General features: G+C 43.4%; 1 protein-coding gene across 1 annotated transcript; it reads left to right on the top strand.

Moving 5' to 3' along the window:
• Window positions 1-7,203: 7,203 nt before the first annotated feature.
• T265_00756 (hypothetical protein) lies at window positions 7,204-14,287 on the top strand (the record flags this gene model as incomplete). The annotated part of the gene is made up of 6 exons (XM_009164605.1): window positions 7,204-7,676; window positions 9,425-10,090; window positions 10,410-10,571; window positions 10,954-11,035; window positions 12,481-13,123; window positions 13,760-14,287. The coding sequence occupies 6 exons, from the start codon at window positions 7,204-7,206 to the stop codon at window positions 13,981-13,983; spliced, it is 2,250 nt and encodes a 749-aa protein (XP_009162869.1).
• Between the last annotated feature and the right edge of the window lie 4,791 nt (window positions 14,288-19,078).

Raw genomic sequence — 19,078 nt, 5'->3', positions numbered from 1 at the left:
CCTCGCTCTTTCCCGAAACTCAGTGTAACTATCTGGTCGCTTGAACGGCGATGATGATGTGATGATGATGATGATGGTGACTATTTTGAGATAAAAAGTGAATCTCATAACAGGCAAACTTTGGGATCGGAGAACTGATTAGGAGGGTCAATCTCAGTTGAATTCCTCGCCTCGCTCTTTCCCGAAACTCAGTGTAACTATCTGGTCGCTTGAACGGCTGTTGCTTTCGATATCTGTTAGAATTTTTTGCAATTTTTTTCCCAGAACGAACCTCGTCAATCACTGTGTGCAGCTTCAGTTGATGAGACTCCCGCCACCAAGTACAAATGACTAATACCCAATCACGGTCCACAACATATCGGTGACCAGTAAAACTGTGAAGTAAAAAAATAGGGATGAATGGATAGTAAAAAACAAGTTTAGCATATTATTCAACTAGCAGACACAAACGAATTTCGTCATTCTTGAAGGGCAGCGATGATTTGAGGGAAACTAGCGTCTCTCAAGGGAAGATGAAGAGTAGCGGTGTGGGAGTGGCAGAGTTTATTTGGACGGGAAAGGGACGGTGGAAAGTGATAACACCCACTGTTTTACTAGCATGTTTGTGCCATCCGACTCTGATTCTTGTGTGCGTGCTATCCGCATCATATCGTGGATAGCTCGCATATTCACTTTCCGAAGTTGGTTTGCGGATCACACTCCTTTAAAGTTCATAATCTCCGCCCACTCCTAATGCATTTGTGCTGTTTTTGAAAGAAGTGCTTGACGGTAAGTGTCTTATTGAATGCCGTTATGGTGCCGAGGTCGAGATACATTTGTTAAACTTCTTCACCCAACTTGTTCACCTAACAGTAATACTGCAATCGCATTGTGAACACCAGAGTAGTCCTGACATATTATTCTCAGAAATGTCGCTGTTCTGGTAATCACTCTAATATTTTGAAATAGGAAGTTGGGCATTACGTGAGCACTGTTCTAATGCATCTCCCGTGCACGAAAAATTGCATTCAACGGTCACCTTTTCAAATGTAGGATAAACATTTTTGAGCATCGGGCCTTCATACTCTTTCTGAGTAAACTCCAATCTGATATCAACCAGATGACACCCACATATCAAACCGAATTACTTCTCTAGCTCTAAGTTTTGCAAATGTATCCACAAGAGGGATATCGGATCCCTCCTCTAGAATAGTCGCGCCTTGGATGGACTCACAGGGAACTCTGCTATATACTTTCGAAAGGACCTCTCTTGTGGTCCTCATTTTATACCAGTTTCCATCATCATAAACGGTAGTGTTTAGTTGTAATTTCACACATAATGAAAGGCGAGCGAAGACAACCACTGAGCGCCGAGGAGAGCGGAATTTTTAGAACAATAAATTAAGCCAGCACCGCATCATAGCGTACCAACAAGCTTCGATAGACTTTCAACCACCACAGGTACCTGGGAAACTTCGATCTAGAAAGTTTGTCAGAAACAAACTGTTTCTCCCCAGTAGCTCGTCAGAAAATATGATCCGGTCATTTTGAATGTACTGTTTATCCTTGTATAAGCACCAGAAAAAAGCTACTCCTTTATCCTCATGGACTTCACCCTCATAACTTACCCCAGTGTAGCAACCCCAGAAAACTGCTGCACGACCACACATCAACCACGAACGTTTTCAGTAGCTTCTACTTTTAATGGGGTACGGTATGTGAGTGAAATTCAAAGCAACGTAGCAGTTTCAGATCGATGGTGCTTCGCATGTGACACATGTGACTTGGACTCTTTTCGCAGGACACGTGACCCTATTGATGCGAATGCGCTCTGGTAATTGACCAAGATTAATTCACATGACAGTGATTCGGCGAGCACACACACTACATGCTTTGGAACACCTGGATGCGATCCTAGGTTTGGTCTGCTCCTGTTTTGGTTCCTGTGAGACATACACGTATATTCAAAGTGAAAGCATCGAGTACAGGTCGTAGGACTTGTCACTTGCAGCTGAGCCCCAATACGTGTGATTTGAAATCTTTTATTTTCTCACACTGTTAGTGAGGATGGAGCTCTTCTTTCATAGTTTGGGTTTGAATTACCCATCCAAGAGGATTCGTTAGTTTTATAGGTAGTGCAGTTGTTTCCCTGAATTGGTTCGGTTTGGTACTTCAGCTGTTCTTGTTCCTTACCAAGCGCTCGGTTACTTACCATAGGTTAAATCATGTTAAATCATGCTGTACCATGAAAATACCGTTGATTGACTACTGAACGCAGGATCCAAGTATATGATCTTTTGGATCACGAGGAATTTTAGAACTGCTTGTTTTCTGTCATTGTGCCATCACAGCCGATTGGGTCACAGGGGAAATACGGTAACGTGGCTTTGAAACAGCCCTAACATTTGACACCAGTTCACTCACTAGTGGTAATTAGTCCATGTGCACATTTCATCTTATCATACAATAGATTGTGAGATTTTGTAGTCGACATCAACTTCAGGCGTTTCGGATGGCTCAAAAGCCTAACCACAAGGGTGTGGTGTTTGGCAGGCAGTGCCACTGAGTGACGTTCTTAGGAGATAAGTTACCACAGCGATTTAGCTCTAAACCTGCATAACCTGGTGATTGTGTTGGACTTCTAACCGCTTGGTTCCAAGACTTTCAGACTACGAACTTGAGTTTTGGTTTAATATGGCAGAGGTGGAGTGCATTACTTCCTCTTTGAAGCTCTAGGTCTCGATAGAGGGGTAAACTGCAGGATAACTAGGCATTTTTAAAAGGAAATGACTGAGACAATTTTACGCCCAACACAATCGAGACTCATCGCGGCGTATGTAAAGTTGCCTACCCCGACTTTTGTTTTATTTATCTTCTTTTGGTACACATGGAAGTTTGATTGGGTTTGCCACTTTTTATCGCCATTCACTCAGATTTAGCCACGTGTTTACCCAGAGGTTGCGTGGACGAATTATAACTCATCGAGTTTTTTCAGGCAGCCTTAAACTCAAAGGTTAGCTGTGCCGCGTGAACCATAAGATGTCAGGAGCGGCGCTCACTCTGGTTTGTATATCCCCTTTCAAAGTTAACGAGCATATAGATAGACGATGACCCACTAGACTTAATGAACTCTTATGAAACATGCTCAGCTGTCATTCGCTGTAGCCATTGCTTTCTAAGCGATTGCGTCATGAGCTTGTTACGTGACTGATTAAATCAAACCTGTAACATACAGCATGTCAACGCGATGTCAGCTCACTTGTTACACACTAAGAACATTGTTTGATGGTAATCGTTCGAACATGTGGGTTTACTGATGCACAGCAATAGGAAGTGTGTACTTTTGGTGAATTACTGTGAGCCGTGTTCCTATCTCACAATGGAATACTCCGAATATAATCAACGAAACCAAACGGGCGCTGTGACGCAACACGCAGTAGGGCTACATGTTGCTGGCAAAACTTGTGTTCACACGCCGGTCTAGTGGCTGGTGCATAATTAGGCGTTGTACTTGGCTTATATCAAAACGAACAAGAGTCGAACGTTTAGGCATCCACATGCAACCCTGATCACCGAAAAGAATCTGATTCGCATACGTGTGGTGTCGACTACCCACGGGCGGTCTTTTTTTCATACTGGTGCGTTAAATGCTGATGTTTTCTCGGGTGCAGTTGTATTCCAGATTAAGAACTCGAATGTGATTCACCTCCACATCCGACTGCTTTGCGAGATCTAACGCATAGTACGCTTCTTGAAAGTGATTAGGGTCAATAGTCTTCATGTCACGAATGAGAAAAGAACTGACCGAAGATTAGGAGTTATTTTGGCCGCCGGTGAACGGTTTTTAAATTTTGAAGTTTGGATTCCCTCAGGTTATTGGCTACGGTTTATGAAAGATTTAGAACAGACTTGAACATTGCTACTCTACTTTCCGAGAAGCGAAAAGGCGATCCACCCTACCTTTCAATGGATTTCTTTATTGATAACTCGCTCCATAGCATGGTTTCTATCCCACAAAAAGAAACGGATAGGAAACGGATAGGATTAACGTAATCTGCCGTAACTGAATAGACTAAGTGAATAAAATCTAATCTGAGGTTCTCAATGAAAATCGATTCTTCATGAATACGGACCACAATGTAGTACTGATTCGTTAGTCGGCGACGCACCCAAATATCTCAAGTATCCACATTAGAGTATGGTGCCTTGTCCCCGTTACCATTATCAACATTGCAAAAAACTCCGAAAGGAACATTGAAAAATTCGCTTATCTCTGGAACCCGGAAGATAGACTGTAAACCCTCCGCCGACTGTAATCAAGCAGATCCGAAAGCTGCAATATTCTGACAGTATCATCGCCACCATGGAGAGGTGAGTAGTGCATATAATCGTTAGGTGATCGAAGAACACGTTTCATCAAAAAATATTCCGATGGATCTCACTACCACTTATACAAATAAGGATTGGATATAATGCATCAAGTCAAACCTCTGCCCTCATAACAATCTGTAACATGTATAAACTGAACCAGCCAACATGATATCCTGATTTCAAGCAGGCTGAAGGCCCATGGAATAAACTAGCACCATTAGTGCACAAATTTGGTGCCCTTCTTAGAGGCGTCCGCCTTTCTTCAGATCTAGTTTTGAACGATCTAAAAGACGTATAGATTAAATTAATGGAATCCACGTTTAAAACAACCCTGTATGAGGAATACCATATAGAGTTTCTAGAGTTGTGTCGTTCTGGGAGACAACGGTTTGGTGCATGGTGGAGGTTACTTAGTTGGTATTGTTGCCTCTTGGTTAGAGCTCGTATATCTGGAGTAGCACGTAACAAGTTTTTTTGAACTAAAACTCTATTGAAGTTGGTACATTCCAACCCAGTGACGACTTGGGTTGGCGTTTCGCATTCTGAAACAGTGTAAAATTTCCATCTTACCATATTACCTCAGTTAACTCATTCATGATAAGGGGTGCAACTGTACAACTGACCATGATGGTTGGGAGTCTAGTTTCCACCAAAGACGCTCGCAATCCATTTATATTAGCTTTGGTAAGGAAGGCAAAGGGATTGACACACCGGGTCACAGAAGATGGGCTAGCGAATCTCACACAAACCCCTACTTAGTCCCTGTTTTCGGATAATGAATGTGAGTACAAGCCATCGAAACACTGGACGTAATTAAATTGACCAGCCATGTCTCATACGGGCTCACAGTCATAACAAAATAATAAAGAATTCAAGCGCACACCGATGTCTACTTTGGCTCTGGAATTTCAGCTTTAAATAATAGTTCTGTAGAAGCGGCCTAATTGATAGGTAAAAAGAATGAGCAAGTTGTAAAGAGCTTCTGGAAGCAACCGCATATTTTTGTTGAGCACGTTTAAATACTGGATGTTTTTGGGCAATAGTTCATGCAATTCTGCGTAAATTCAACTACATTACAGCCATCCCCGTTTTTCATAACTCAAATGCCTCCTAGATACCCTCACATTTCGTACTACAAAATTAAATTCCCTACCCTCCTAGGCGGCAGAAAGTCTTTCAGTGCCATCACTGTCCTTGGAAGTTTTGGCAAGAAAGTGTAGAATGTAACGGCCTGGACAAGTGTGACATCCGTTTTCCGTTAGGGGAACCGAATTGCTAAAAATGTCCGGAGCAGGAGTGACTCCAAAAGGCTTGGCCGTAACTAAACCTGCATGGAGTGAATATAAATGAAACAAATTAAATAAATAAATTATTACCAACAAAATTAAAAAAATAAACGTTCAGCTGTGACACCCTCTTGGTGCCTAGCTGCCATGCTACCCGAAGGAAGCACGAGGGCTGGGATACTGTCAGGTTGCCCAAGCCTAGACAGGACAAGTCGAGAGACAGAGGTCGGATTCGAACCACGGACCTTCTGGGCAGTAAATTCGCGCTCTAATCACTGAGTCAATGAATGATAAATCTCCCGCTTATGATGGCCGTTCGTGAGCAGCCATAGTCTTCAGCGGTACACTTATATTGTGTTGCGTCGGAAATAAATATATAAATAAGGTGCCAAAAATAGACAGGTAGGTGGGCATTCCATTTCTTCTTGCCGTGAGCTTAAAGCAAGTAATTGGTTAATTAGCCTAAACGCACGATCTAGGGGGCCCAGCTGACAGGTAACGTGTAGCCTAATTCACCGATGGGCGGTCAGTAATGATTGTGGAGAAACCGAATTCCACGAACTTCACCTGCCTTCGTTCAGTAGTCGCAATTGGGCAGTGAACAATATATTGAATTGGACGTGGGCAGATAGTGTAGATAGGTAGACGTTGGTTCTATAGGGAATTAATAGTAAATCGTGAGGAGAATTAAAGAAAGGCTTACGGCTAGATTGAACCTTGGGCAGTTAGCAACACAGGATGGTAAACGAAGGGCAGTGTGCTATCGGACAAATGAAACGGGGAAAATGTTGTTCAGTTCAAAGTGGGACAAATGTTCAACAAGCTCAGAAATGAATGTAAACAAATCGTCTATAGGAAAAACGGTTGAGGTAGAGTCGACTTTGTATAAAATAGAATAGTTCAGTCTTGAAACCTAAGCAGTCACCGGAAGGGTGATAAATTTGTCTGAGGAATAGGGAAACAAATGATTACGTCACGTAATTAACATTCCACAAGTTCCCGGGCATGGTTGCTAGTAGCCTGACATTGTGACAATTTGCTCACTCGATTGTTCTACTTAGAAGCATGTGACTTTAGGGAATCCTCCATAGTTTCTCATATCACGCAGACAACTTCCATTTATGGTAACATCCGGAGAGCGTGATCTTCAGATAAATTAACTAAACACATCACGGTCGTTGCAATTCACTGTTCACTTAGTCTACTGCTACATTCGCCCACTGGAAAAGTCAAGCTGTTAGGAAAACGAGATACTCGGGATATTCAGTAGGATTCTTTGTGCATAGTGCAAATAAGATATGGCATACATAAGTACCGACTGTGAGAAGATGCATTGGTTTTTCGTTCGCTGCTTTCGGTTCACCGGCCACACGCTCCATCGTGCTGACGCTGATTGAGTGTGACTATGGCCACTGAAGCTTTCATCTGATTGGTGGAAGCTGTCACGCGCCACTGTCGTGCACCGATTGGTGGAAACAGACCTAGTTCCGTCATCCTTCCAGCAATCGGACATTTATCTGAATACGAAGGCTTTCGATTTCCACATTTTCCACGAACACCTCCCAGCATGGATGGTGGTGATATTGCGGGCCATCCACGGATTCCTTTGACAATAAATCCGCGCCCTGGAATATTTAAAATACGGAAACATCAGGGAAGCCATTGTGCCATTAACAAGCCTGCCGCCCTACGACCGATTTCACTTAACACTGCAACATGTGATTCAGAACCCCCCAGTTCCATAGGGGACAAACTCGTTCAGCCCCTGCAAAAATTAGTTCAACGTTTCAGCATGCAGCCGTGTCCGCGGACAAACCAGGAAAATGATCCGAAACGACGAGTTTCAATGCTCAGCAGTTGGCGCCGTCGAAGATCTTTGACCGTTGATAGAGACCGCTCACCACTTGAACGAAAAAGTGAACCTACACTTACGGAATTAATGTGTCCACCAGTGCCTGTTATGGGTGAGAAAAAGCGGTTCAAAGTATCTTTCTGTGAACTCAGGAGAAAGTCAGTCAATCTCAAACCGCTTTCAGAACGGTGAGTCTTAATTTTCGACGCTGCACTGGTCACTTAACTTCCTTGACGCTGGAGACATAACACAGCATTTTTTATTGGGAATTCAGACGCGTGGATTTTCCTCAGATACAATTTGGCCGCAATTTCCACTTTAGCGTGTTTATGGGTCTGTTTGTAGAAAATTTGAGCGATTCTGGGCGTCCATGTACTAACTATTTACATGAATTGAGTCCAGCTGTTGAGCTATGTTTCAGGGTCTTTAAATCATGAAAATGGTGTAAAAATTGGAAACAAAATGTTTTTATTAGGGGGTTCAAGCGGGGATTAGATAGGATCAGGCTCCCGATCGTCAAGTATACATCAGTCACCTCCGGGAACAAGTGTCAGTCGGGCAAAATTATGCAGCTGTAGAATTCGTTCTACAAAATAAATAGTTCTGACCAGCTGTTAAATCCATTTAAGGAAAATCGACCACTCGCGGACGATGAGTTGGAATTTTCGGAACTCGCGCTGACAGAAATCAACAGTAAAATGATTCTCAGTTTAAGTCAGACTTTTAAAAGTGGTTTGCACCACCCCAAGGACCGCTATAGCCGGAATGTTTTGCAGACATATGTAACTGAAACATGTAATGCACGAGGACAACAACATCAAACCCAGATGACAAGGTTATTCCGAAAGTTAACATACCGATAGTAATTTGTGACGTACTACTGCATAGTAGTTGCTGCATGACGAATAGCCTATGATGTATATCGTATTAGTTGGGGTTACCATACACTATTCGTTCCTGTTTCGTTGCCTCAAGACTGCACGCCCATCACTTTGCGAACAGTTGAGCTCAGTCTCGACAGTATGCAGTCTTTATTAAATAGCTGTTCGACACCTTTCTCTTGGACCCAAGGGTCATTGTCTGTTAATTATGAGAAGGTGGTTCTATTTTCCTTGATTCTCGGCTTTCCGGCTTAGATCAGTTTCACCTACAGGACGAAATTTCCGGATCTCGCATTAACGATAGGCGGTTTTGTGCACACAGATTAAGACATTCACTGGAAGCGGTTGAGTTTGCTTCCATTTTCGGTCCGACCGACCGGTTAGAAGCCTTCATGCGGCCTGGATGTCTGATTACCGTAAGCTCGCTCCCCTATACTAAATAGTTCAACCCACACAACGCCGCTTTTAGCTGAGGAACGCAGCACGTGCTCAAACTCTCGACTATGCGCGTGTGTGATGGGGAACCAGTTGTGTGAACGGCTGTCAACTCACGTGCAGGTGCGTTCGTGTGTCCATAACCAAACTTCCCCCACTCAAGGTGGAAGACAGGGTGGGTGAATGGGAGGCATAATGAGCACACGTGAGTTGGTCAGATGCGGGAACGACTAGGTTCGTCCATATGGACTAAGAGCTGGTGGGGAGAAGTATTCTCGATCTAAACGCCTCCACGTGGCTGTGCTGTGAGGGAGGTGGTAGGAAAAGAGCATGATCTAAGTTTGACGTGGAGCATCTGGAACTATTCCAGCCGTATTGTCTCCACCATATGGACCAGCAGAACTCTTGTAAACGGTGACGCACCCTGTCCGGGGAATATCGATTGGGGAAACTCAAGACAAAGAGCCTGCAACTAGATCGGTGGTGGTAGGTTGCCTGAAGATGACTGGCACGCGTCAGAAATTGAAGTACATGGAAGAATAACAAATATTGACCAGAATAACTAGGATGCATTGGCTTCAATCGACTAACCGTTTCATGGTCCTCCTCATACTCTACAGACTCCCAAGTACGATGGATGAATTGTACCAAACTCCAATGGAGCAAGAGTCCGCCTCAGGATTAAGCAGAACAAACACTGGGGCACAAAAGTCGCCAGACTGCGTCTCTACTGAAGGTGATCAATATGACAAAAACGACTCATTCGATCAGAATCCTTATGTGCTACCTCCCACGGGAATAAATGGAGCGGTCTACGATGGCTACTCAAAATCTGTCCTGCTCCAAACCTACTCGGAAGGTGATCGGACTGCTACTGATGATGGCTGTGATTACATATCCAGCCCGGCAGTGTCCTCACATAATGGAATTCAGTCCCAGGACATTCATCCCGTTTCCTCTTCGCCAACTAATGCACCTCCTAGACTGGTCGAATCTGATAGTTCAATTTTTCGAGACTTTTTCCGAAGGAGCGAGTTCGAAGGGTCCATCAGATCAGTGGGCCGAGATTCTGGATGGTCATCCGAGTTGAGCTTTTTGGATCCATCGACTGGAGATCAGGCGACATCAACCAACAGTGACACGGAAGAGAGCAGCTTTGCACCCGCGAATGTGGATCGACTGAACTCCGAGTTTCGCGCTAACGAATGGGCCGTGCGACTACGAAAATCACTAAATCGGGCAAAAAGAAGATGCCACTTGTATGTTGGACAGACATTATTTAACAAGTAGGTTCTGTTGTTTGAAGCAATACCTAGTTTCGATCGATTTTTGTGACATGCAGTCTACTATAGTTCCGTAAATATAAATTTGTTAGTAAATCATCCGTTCCCTATGTGACGCACCCTGTTTAACGATTAGACCGCGCCATGGGAATTATGAAAAATACGCTCTCGATCCACCATACGTGTGTAGATTAATTTTTGGTTAATTCCAAGCTGTTTTCAGACCAAGCACCATCGTTTCGCTCATTATGGCGTTCAAACAGCTGAGTTAGTGACCCATTTGACATACCTCTTTCTACAATTTGTTCAACCCATACTATAGGACTCCTCATGAAGGTGTGAGATATCTGACTGAAAACGGGTTGGTGGCTTCCGTTCCAATCGCAGTGGCACGCTGGATTTTCAACCACGAGGGTCTCAGTCGTCAGGCCATTGGGGAGTATTTTGGTTCCATTGCAGATCCATTTTCAACCCAAGTACTCAGGTAAGTGTACCGCTTGGACTAAGCATTCTTTGCGCGGCCAAATCTACATCAGTGCTCTAACTGCTCTACACTATAAGTAGGTTGATGTAAACTTTGATTTTATGAACCGAAGTGCCTCGAAGACGGTCTATATCGGAGCACGACTCACCACTGTTCCAGTTTAAAGCAAAGAAACCTACTGATTGTTTGACAAGCTCTTCTCCAACTAGAAACTTTTTCGCCTCACTCTACAAACTGGTATTGTTCATTGTTTTTATTTAATATAGTTCCACAAAACAGAATCGATAATTAAGCTTTCGGTATGGCGGATTTCTTGTGTCTTACCCGAATACAAAAGGATATCTAGGACACTTGAACTAATGTGATTTCTTTATTTTCGCAGAGAGTATCTGCGGTTGGTCCCCATGCAGGAGCTGCAAGTTGACGAGGCGGTCAGAGCCGTGCTTTCCCACTTTCATCCCGCGGTAAGTTTGCCCGTGTTCTCATGTTCTCTAAGTGTTCAGCGCTTTTTCACGAAGTTTTGCGTGAGAAAATTTATAGCGTGAAAAACATTTTGAAGATCACTTACATATTTTTCCACGGTCGTCATGGGGCTGATTACGAAAAAAGTGGGTTATTAGCGAACTACATTCATTTGCAAACTAATTTGATTTTTTTGAGAGACTCACATGGAACCCAGCTGAATCTCTCGTTTGTGATGTGTCCAGACAACTGAATGTGCTGCACCAGGCTGCCTCATGTTTCAGTCGCTACGATATTCGAGATATCGCGATACATGTATATTCGTGATGCACTACTCATAAGGTTGCTGAAAATNCGTGGTGCACTACTCATAAGGTTGCTGAAAACTCATCGACAGGTTTTTATTAAGGTTTTAATAGGTTTACGATAATTTTAAGACTATAAACTTCCAGCGTACATCTATTTGAATGTGGTTATCCTCACGGTAATATCATACCACAATCAGTTTGAGTGATTCAGGTTCGCCTTGGGCTGAACATAAGTGATATCAACTTTAGGACTATGAACACTGACTGAAAACGCTTAGTAAAGCTGTTCACTCCTCGAAACTCAGATTCCATGGAAGAATGCGGTACATATCAGCCTACTCCCTGACTTTGGCTAGCTGTACGCCCAAGGTGAGATGGGCAGCTTCAAACTGGTGAGTGTGTTGCCCTGCTATTCGAAAGCGTTTCAAATTCCAGTCAGCCTTAGGACTCACCTTATCAAGAACATGTCTAAGCGACGCCTATTTATTCTATGGGGGCTTGTGGACCCGAGATGGGCAGCTTTGAACTGGTGTGTGTTGCCCTGTTTCAAATTCCAAACAGCCTTAGTACTCGCCTTATCAAAAACATGTCTAAGCGATGCCTATTTATTCTATGGGGGCTTGTGGACCGGACTGAATCAATTACTGTACGCCATGCCACCCTGCAAAGTGAAATTACGAATCGGTATGGTATTCTCACCACCTCGTTATTTGCGTAAAGGTGGGACAAATACTCAAATACTGACGGTGCTTGGCACTACGCAATTAAATATGTACCATAAATGGAAAATTGACACATGTTTTCATACCCAGAAACAGAATTTTCGGCCCCAACCGGATGCTATAGCTTTGGTATGAAGTTAGCATTTCTCAACCTAGTCGTGGAGTCGTCCTTTGGGAAGATTCTTACTGCGTTACAGCTCCATGTCTTGCGCAAGAAGAACGATTTTGGGACTGGATACTTTTGGTCCATTTTCGGACACATCTCTTCTGAAACGACACACAACAGCAATAAAATACAACAAAAATAGGGTGGCGACGAAATAAGTAGAAAATATGCTGTTCTTCAGTACAGTTGGATTTTTGAAAGTTTTTCGATACTCCTAGTAATCCCTATCTCTTAATTTGACTTGCCCTCAGGGAGAATCGCAGAAAATCAGTTACCTGATGAAAATCTTCCAAGAAGTTTACTGCGCGAAAAATCGAAACTTGGTTGCACGAATGTTTTGTAACGAGGAAACGGTAGAAGTCTTGGCCTATTCAACTCTAATGCTTCACACCGATCTTCACAATCCAAATGTGCGTCGCTTCGGACAACGAATGACACAACAGGAGTTTATAAATAATAATCGTGGCATCGACAATGGTCAAGACCTTCCACTGGAGTTGCTCTGTGGTATTTATCACCGTGTGGCCAAAAATGAATTTAAGACGCTGCCGGACCCCATGGATCGAATGCGACGCCTAGATTCAATGTTGGTGGGGACGCTGAAAACCGATAATTTCATTCAACGCCATCGAAGATTTGTTGGCTGGGTAGTCGGACGACAACTGGACCGAATTGTTGTCCGGCCGTCACGTCACCACAAGCGATGGCGCTACATTCTCCTGTTTAACGACATCTTAATTGTGTCCAAACTTGTTTCTGGAGCACATTCCGGAAGTTCCGGATCTATTTGGCACAACGCTGCCTCGGTTGCCCTGGGACAGGATGCTGCCTCCGCATCGACCTTATCCAAGCTGAAATCAAGCCAGTATTTTTCGCAGGAACCAATGACACTTGGTGTGTACCAAATCCGCGCTGTGTTGCCACTGAAAGGGGCTCACGTGTTGGTGTTTGAAACACAATGCAAGTTGCTTTCTCGTTTCACTTTTAAGTGTTTATTTTTCGTTTAACCTTCATCCGACTCGTCTCCAGATCGAGCGCCCCGCTGAAAACACAGTCACAACCTGTGTCCTTCAGCCCAATTAGCTTGCTTGCTTTACTTTCGCGCAGCGCCGTGCCTCACATACGCGTCTGACTCAGGTTGCTAATCAACAGATTCCTCAACATTCGGCGCACAAATGGAAAGACGCATAAACAGCTGGAGGTGGATTTCCAGCTGAGCGCGACAACTTTCAACTTCGTTTCCGTTTTCGCTTGTCCCGCTGACTGTCAAGGCAAACTGACCCGCTTCCCCCCATGAGTGGAGTGTTCAAGAACAGGACGTATTCTGAAACAACAGACCAAACCCAAGTGATTTCACACGCTAGACTGTGCACCGGTTTCTCACAGTTTTCCTCAGGAATGATCACAAATACTCTATGAAGTAGCCTGTTTATTTTCTCATTTGATCGACTTTTTGAGTGCTACGCATTTCTGTTTGTCTCACCGCTGAAGCTACTATCGTTGAGCTTGCCTCTTCTTTCTGCCTTGTAGATCACCGGCATGGTGCATGCTTATGTAACGATGAAGGTCCCAAACTCAATTTCACGTTTCCCTCTGCGAACGTACGACAAAAATTTATTGACTGGGTCCATGTCTCTGTATCCGAATTGCACGAGCTACAGACTTACTACACCAAACGTGAAAAGATGGCAACTTTGACAAAGTCTTCCCTATCTGAGACCAGCTCCATCAGTGCGGTATCATCGAAAGTTTAACGTACTCAAAATCCCTACTCAAACGACTCCGGTTATCTTGATTACCTAATCTCTTTCTTCAAAGAAAAGAAGATTGAACCTATCTTTTGCATCCTACATATGCACTCCAGAGTCAGATTCCATATATGCCTTCCGCGACTGTGATACACGCCAGATCATTCCCAAGTTTTGCACCCTTATATTTTCCCGATCGATTCACTCCACCAGTTCAACTATTACTCAAACCCATTATTTTCGTTTGTAGATATTTTCCCCGATCAGATCCCCCTTTCAATTTTTTTGTATACAGGTCCAACCTGTAAAGATTGATGTACATATTGAGTGGAATGAAGGTGATTTTTCTTTCCTTTCTTCCATTTCTACTCGCATAAATCGAGGAGGTTTAGACCTTAGACTGCTAGTGAAGTAGTACCGGTCGGTCGAAAACAGACCGGCAGATTCATCTAATCCACGAGTGCGCATTGTATGTGTCCTTACTTCTTGGTATGATCAGTCACGCTTGATTTGAGTGATGACACGGTATTCACGTCATTAGATGAACAAATAGTCATTGATCCATCTTGGATGTCAATTCGTACCCGCAGGGTATCGAACATTGACGCATTAATCCGTTAATTATAGTTTAGGTGTTGAGATATGACTCCACCAGTCACCCCAGGGTCAAAATCTGCTGTTTTCGGGTCAAACTGTGTTCTGCAGCGTTCTGTCGATCCGAAGAGAGAGCTGATCGTTCATCAGCCATCACTAAACGTGCGGAAATGGTTCACCGAGCATAGCTTGGATTCTCATTCTGCCGAGAAGTTGCCTTGGGGTGAGAACGATTCCCGGATTGTCTGGATTCGTGGGCTCAAAAGTAAGGAAGATAGGATACGTGACAAACGGAATTTGTCCAGAATACTCAATTATACGGGGTTGTTGTGGCAACTGGTTGTCATGACTGATTAGTACCACAGACATGATCACATATCGTTACTAATGCTTGCCACAAACCTGAGTGGTTACATTTAATGGAAGAAAATCGCCCTTTGCACCTCAACGTGAGAACCGGCCAACAATTAGGACCAGACAGATCCCTGTCGGCTGTATATTGAAAAATTCTTGTCAGGTCGTGAGAACAGTTCTCTGTGGTTTTCGCCATATTTGATTTGTAGGCAGATATCCGCAAGGAGGAAAAGAAATAAGCGCGAAATTTTTTGAGACGTGTTGAGGAAGTAGTGTAACACCAGATGTTCGAATTTCGTACCATAAACGTGAATCAGTTTGTGCCGAGAATCCAATGGGTATTGTACTTTGCTTCCTTCCTTTTTTGTAAGGGGTGAATCAGGAAACTTCCGGGGACCAAGCCAATGGATTAGGTGACAAGCTCTCTAGGTTAGAAGGTTAAATATCTGTTGATTAAGGAAGACGGCAGAAGCACAAATCACACAATTAGCTGTGCTCTGTTAAGATTTTCCCAAGTTGCAGTGTAAGGATTTCCCACTTGAACCCGAATTTTACTAGCTGAGTGGTGCTTGATGGTCAAATATCCGAAATTCTTTCATGCTTTGCGTCAGTTGCTTTGGCTACTCACCAAGGAACTAGCTCAGGAGACCGGTTGTGAAGCTTTGTGGTATGGTGGTAGGGAAGGCTTTTGTGCAGGCCAGTATGTCGCAGTTAGACATCTCAGTATCAACGAAATGCATTTCTTACCGAATATATCTAACAGTGTTGGTTTTTGGTTTTGGAAGCTTGATCAGTTTCCCTTTAACATCCTCTAATTAATACAGAATTACCGGCGTCGTCATACTTCATCCAGGAAAAATAAATCTAATCGCAACTGCATTCCCGATGAACTGCTACAACAGTGGTGTTGCCATCCGAATTAGAAAAACTTGAAAGAAATCCAACCGTTGACGCTAAAACCATGAGCTATCTCATCTTTCCGTTTCAAATAGGTTTCTTGCAAATAATTCGGTTACGTGTAGTAACTAGCGTTTGCTTTAAGTTCAGAATTTTCGCGATAAACAAATTAGTGCCCAGTGACGACACTTCCGCCAACTTGACTAACGGTTACGTGAACTAGCGTTTGCTTTAAGTTCAGAATTTTCGCGATAAACAAATTAGTGCCCAGTGACGACACTTCCGCCAACTTGACTAACTTTCTTGTATGGCATGGAACGATTTCAACAGATTCGATAGTGCGTCCTTGATTTTGAATGCACTTGCCACATAATTAGTGCTTTAGAGTAATTCTGCCAAAAATGGGGATATCGCTGGACTTGGTCAACAACCGTAAAGTTTCTGACTGACGCTCATGATTTGCGCTCGTACATTCCGTCGCTTCAGAGTTGGATAGAAAAAATGTGAGCAGGCTCTCGATGATAACACCACTGCCTTCAGAAGGGCTCATCGAGCTTACATACTGGAACTCCTATCTTACAATTATCTTGTCAGATTCCATGAACGATACAAACTTCTGAAACTCACATATGGTATTCATTGCTGGCAATCGCACGTGTCAAAAGTTAGTCCACTGGGAACAAGTGTGACGAATCAGCCGTAAAGTTCTGGTATATGGGCGTGGCGGACAATGAGCGTCTCAGATCTCCAGTCCGGCGCCGTTCGGCAGGCGAGATATCGGCATTTCTACCCAAATGCATCTTTCCAGTCATGTGAACTTTTCATTTCGAGACCTCGCCAAAATCATGGACAGTTATTTTGCTGGTCACTATACCTCCTACTTTTGACCAAGGCAGGTGTTCCGCAAGAGCTTTCCCGACCTAGTTTTCGTTTTCTGCGTGAAACTATCCACAGTTAGTTGCGAATTACATTATAACCAGTCACTCACATTCTGTTGCCTAGTCCGCATCTTAAATCAAGTCTTCAATGCTCTAATGAAAAGTTTTTTTCACATTGTCTTAACCCAAAAGTGCTTGGATCTCCTCTTTTGTCTCCTTTAGAGTAACCACATACTTCCCTCACATTGGCATCAACAAATGATCGTTTGCTGATTACCCTATCGCTTATGTTGTTGTCCAAGTGTAGTGGTCTAACAAGCGCCGTTTTTTGCCGAAGCCGTTTCTTCCACACACCCTGTGGTCTGCACCAATGGTTCTGAGAAATCCTGGTGGCATGCTAATCCATCTGTATCTCTGTCAAGCAACTAACACCTTTTGGTCCTCTTGTGACCACTTTACTTTAGTTGGTGCGCATACCTGTGAAACACGAGCCACTCGCTCCAGGTCCTAGAACACACCTAGGTTGGCAAACATGTAAATCTTGTGATTTGTGGAATTCATTTACTTGGTTACCCCTGTTTTCCCCACTCTGCTGTGAGCACTAAAGGCTCATCAATTGGTGAGGCATCTATCTTTATCCAACTAATGTTGTACTGGTGTCCAAATTACCGTCAATAGTAAGATTAGAACGCGGGGGAACCCATTTTGTAACTCTCAAGCAAAAATGCATAAAGCGAAGTAAACGGGAGAACAGATGAATTATGGCAACAATGAGCCCCCTAGATAAATCATAGAAAGTTTGACCAAATCGATAAAACCATGACACTCTCAATCTTAATTAGCTCACTGAACTGGATCCTATTGACTGATTAATACACACCGAGGAATTTCATCTTTCAATCGATTATCCGTCGGTTTGACCGAAAGTTGTCAGTTCGATCATCATAAGTTTCATCGGAGATACAGGCGAACTATCGTTAGTCAATAAAACAGACTTCACCACTTTTAGTGGCGAAGGTGAGGTTCCTCTTGGTTTTTGGTATAACAACATATTTTCCAACGGAACATCCAGCTGGCTTGAAAGGGGCTGACATTTCGTCAACAGTTTACGGTGAAAGTAATATCAAACTTCTTTGAGTGATTTTCCGTTCAGCACTCTCAGTGAACTGTCATCCCAGATAATTACTCCATCGTACTCTTTTGAGTTGGTGGATTTTTCTTCCAGTGTACTAGGAGCGCAAATCAGTCTGGCTCTGTAGAGCAAAGTGAACGACCACACTTGCACAGAAACCGATAAAGTTGCAGCTCTTTCTTCTTAGAATTACGGTTAGGGGATACAGAACGTGAGGTTAAAATACCGGGAGAATTGGGTCTCCTATTTGGAACATTACTCCTTGTACGAGGTTAGCAAGACGGTAATAGGCTCCCTCAGGTTTCGAACCAGCAAAGACGTAATACCTGGACATAAAATTTAGGATGTAGAAAATTACATAAGAAATCTTTAGTTTCTCTGGGGCTTTCTGTTCAACAAAGCCTTGACCTCTAAATAGTGCATAGTCGAGTTCGCAATTTTCGCACTCGCCAGTTACCTAAAAAGTCTGTGATCATTTTTTAGGATAGTGCGTTCAAAAGACCGTTTTTAGGTTCTCTCCATAAATGTCATTTTAATGAGCGGTGAGTCATCCATAGAAAACAGAAATTTCGAATTCATGAAGCTCCATGGACAGTGATATCAGATTGCATCAAACACATAAAAAGCAGTTTGCAAGTTGAAGCTACAGAGTAAATGAATTTCCTTTCCTCTGTCAATGCCTCATGGTCAGACTGACTGTCAACAGTATATTTGAAAGCGTCGAGCTTGCAAAAATAAGGTGTCCTGTTTTGCCACAATACCAGATTCGCAGTCAGGTTTCAGAATCAATTCTCATTCTTTATAGGTTCATCATCATCATCATCATCATCATCATCATCATTACCATCATCATCGACAGCATGACCATCAGTGTTTAACATAAATGCTTCACTGCCGTATGAGAGTATTTTTAGTTGTAAGCTTCATGATTGTACGAGATACTGCCAGGGTGCCAACACCTAAACAGGAGGACGATTAGGGTCCTCAACCAAAGCCTTTGGCTCAGAAGCCTAACCGCAAGGCAGTGATGTTCGGTGGAAATGCAAATGCATTACCATTTCTACGGAATAAGTCGCCACATGTTCCAACCCTTAACCTGGAGGGTCAGGAGAGTGTGCTCGTCAGACCTCTGCCTATGGACCGACCTGCTTTCAGGGACTCTGTGAAGATGAATCGTCTGCGTTGTTCTAGAAGCGTCATGGATGACGCCTCCATACACGTGTGATCACTATTAAAGGTCTGATTA

This window comes from Opisthorchis viverrini, assembly GCF_000715545.1.
Source record: "Opisthorchis viverrini unplaced genomic scaffold opera_v5_7, whole genome shotgun sequence".
Lineage (NCBI taxonomy): Eukaryota > Metazoa > Platyhelminthes > Trematoda > Opisthorchiida > Opisthorchiidae > Opisthorchis > Opisthorchis viverrini.
This window is presented reverse-complemented; position numbering and strand designations above follow the sequence as displayed.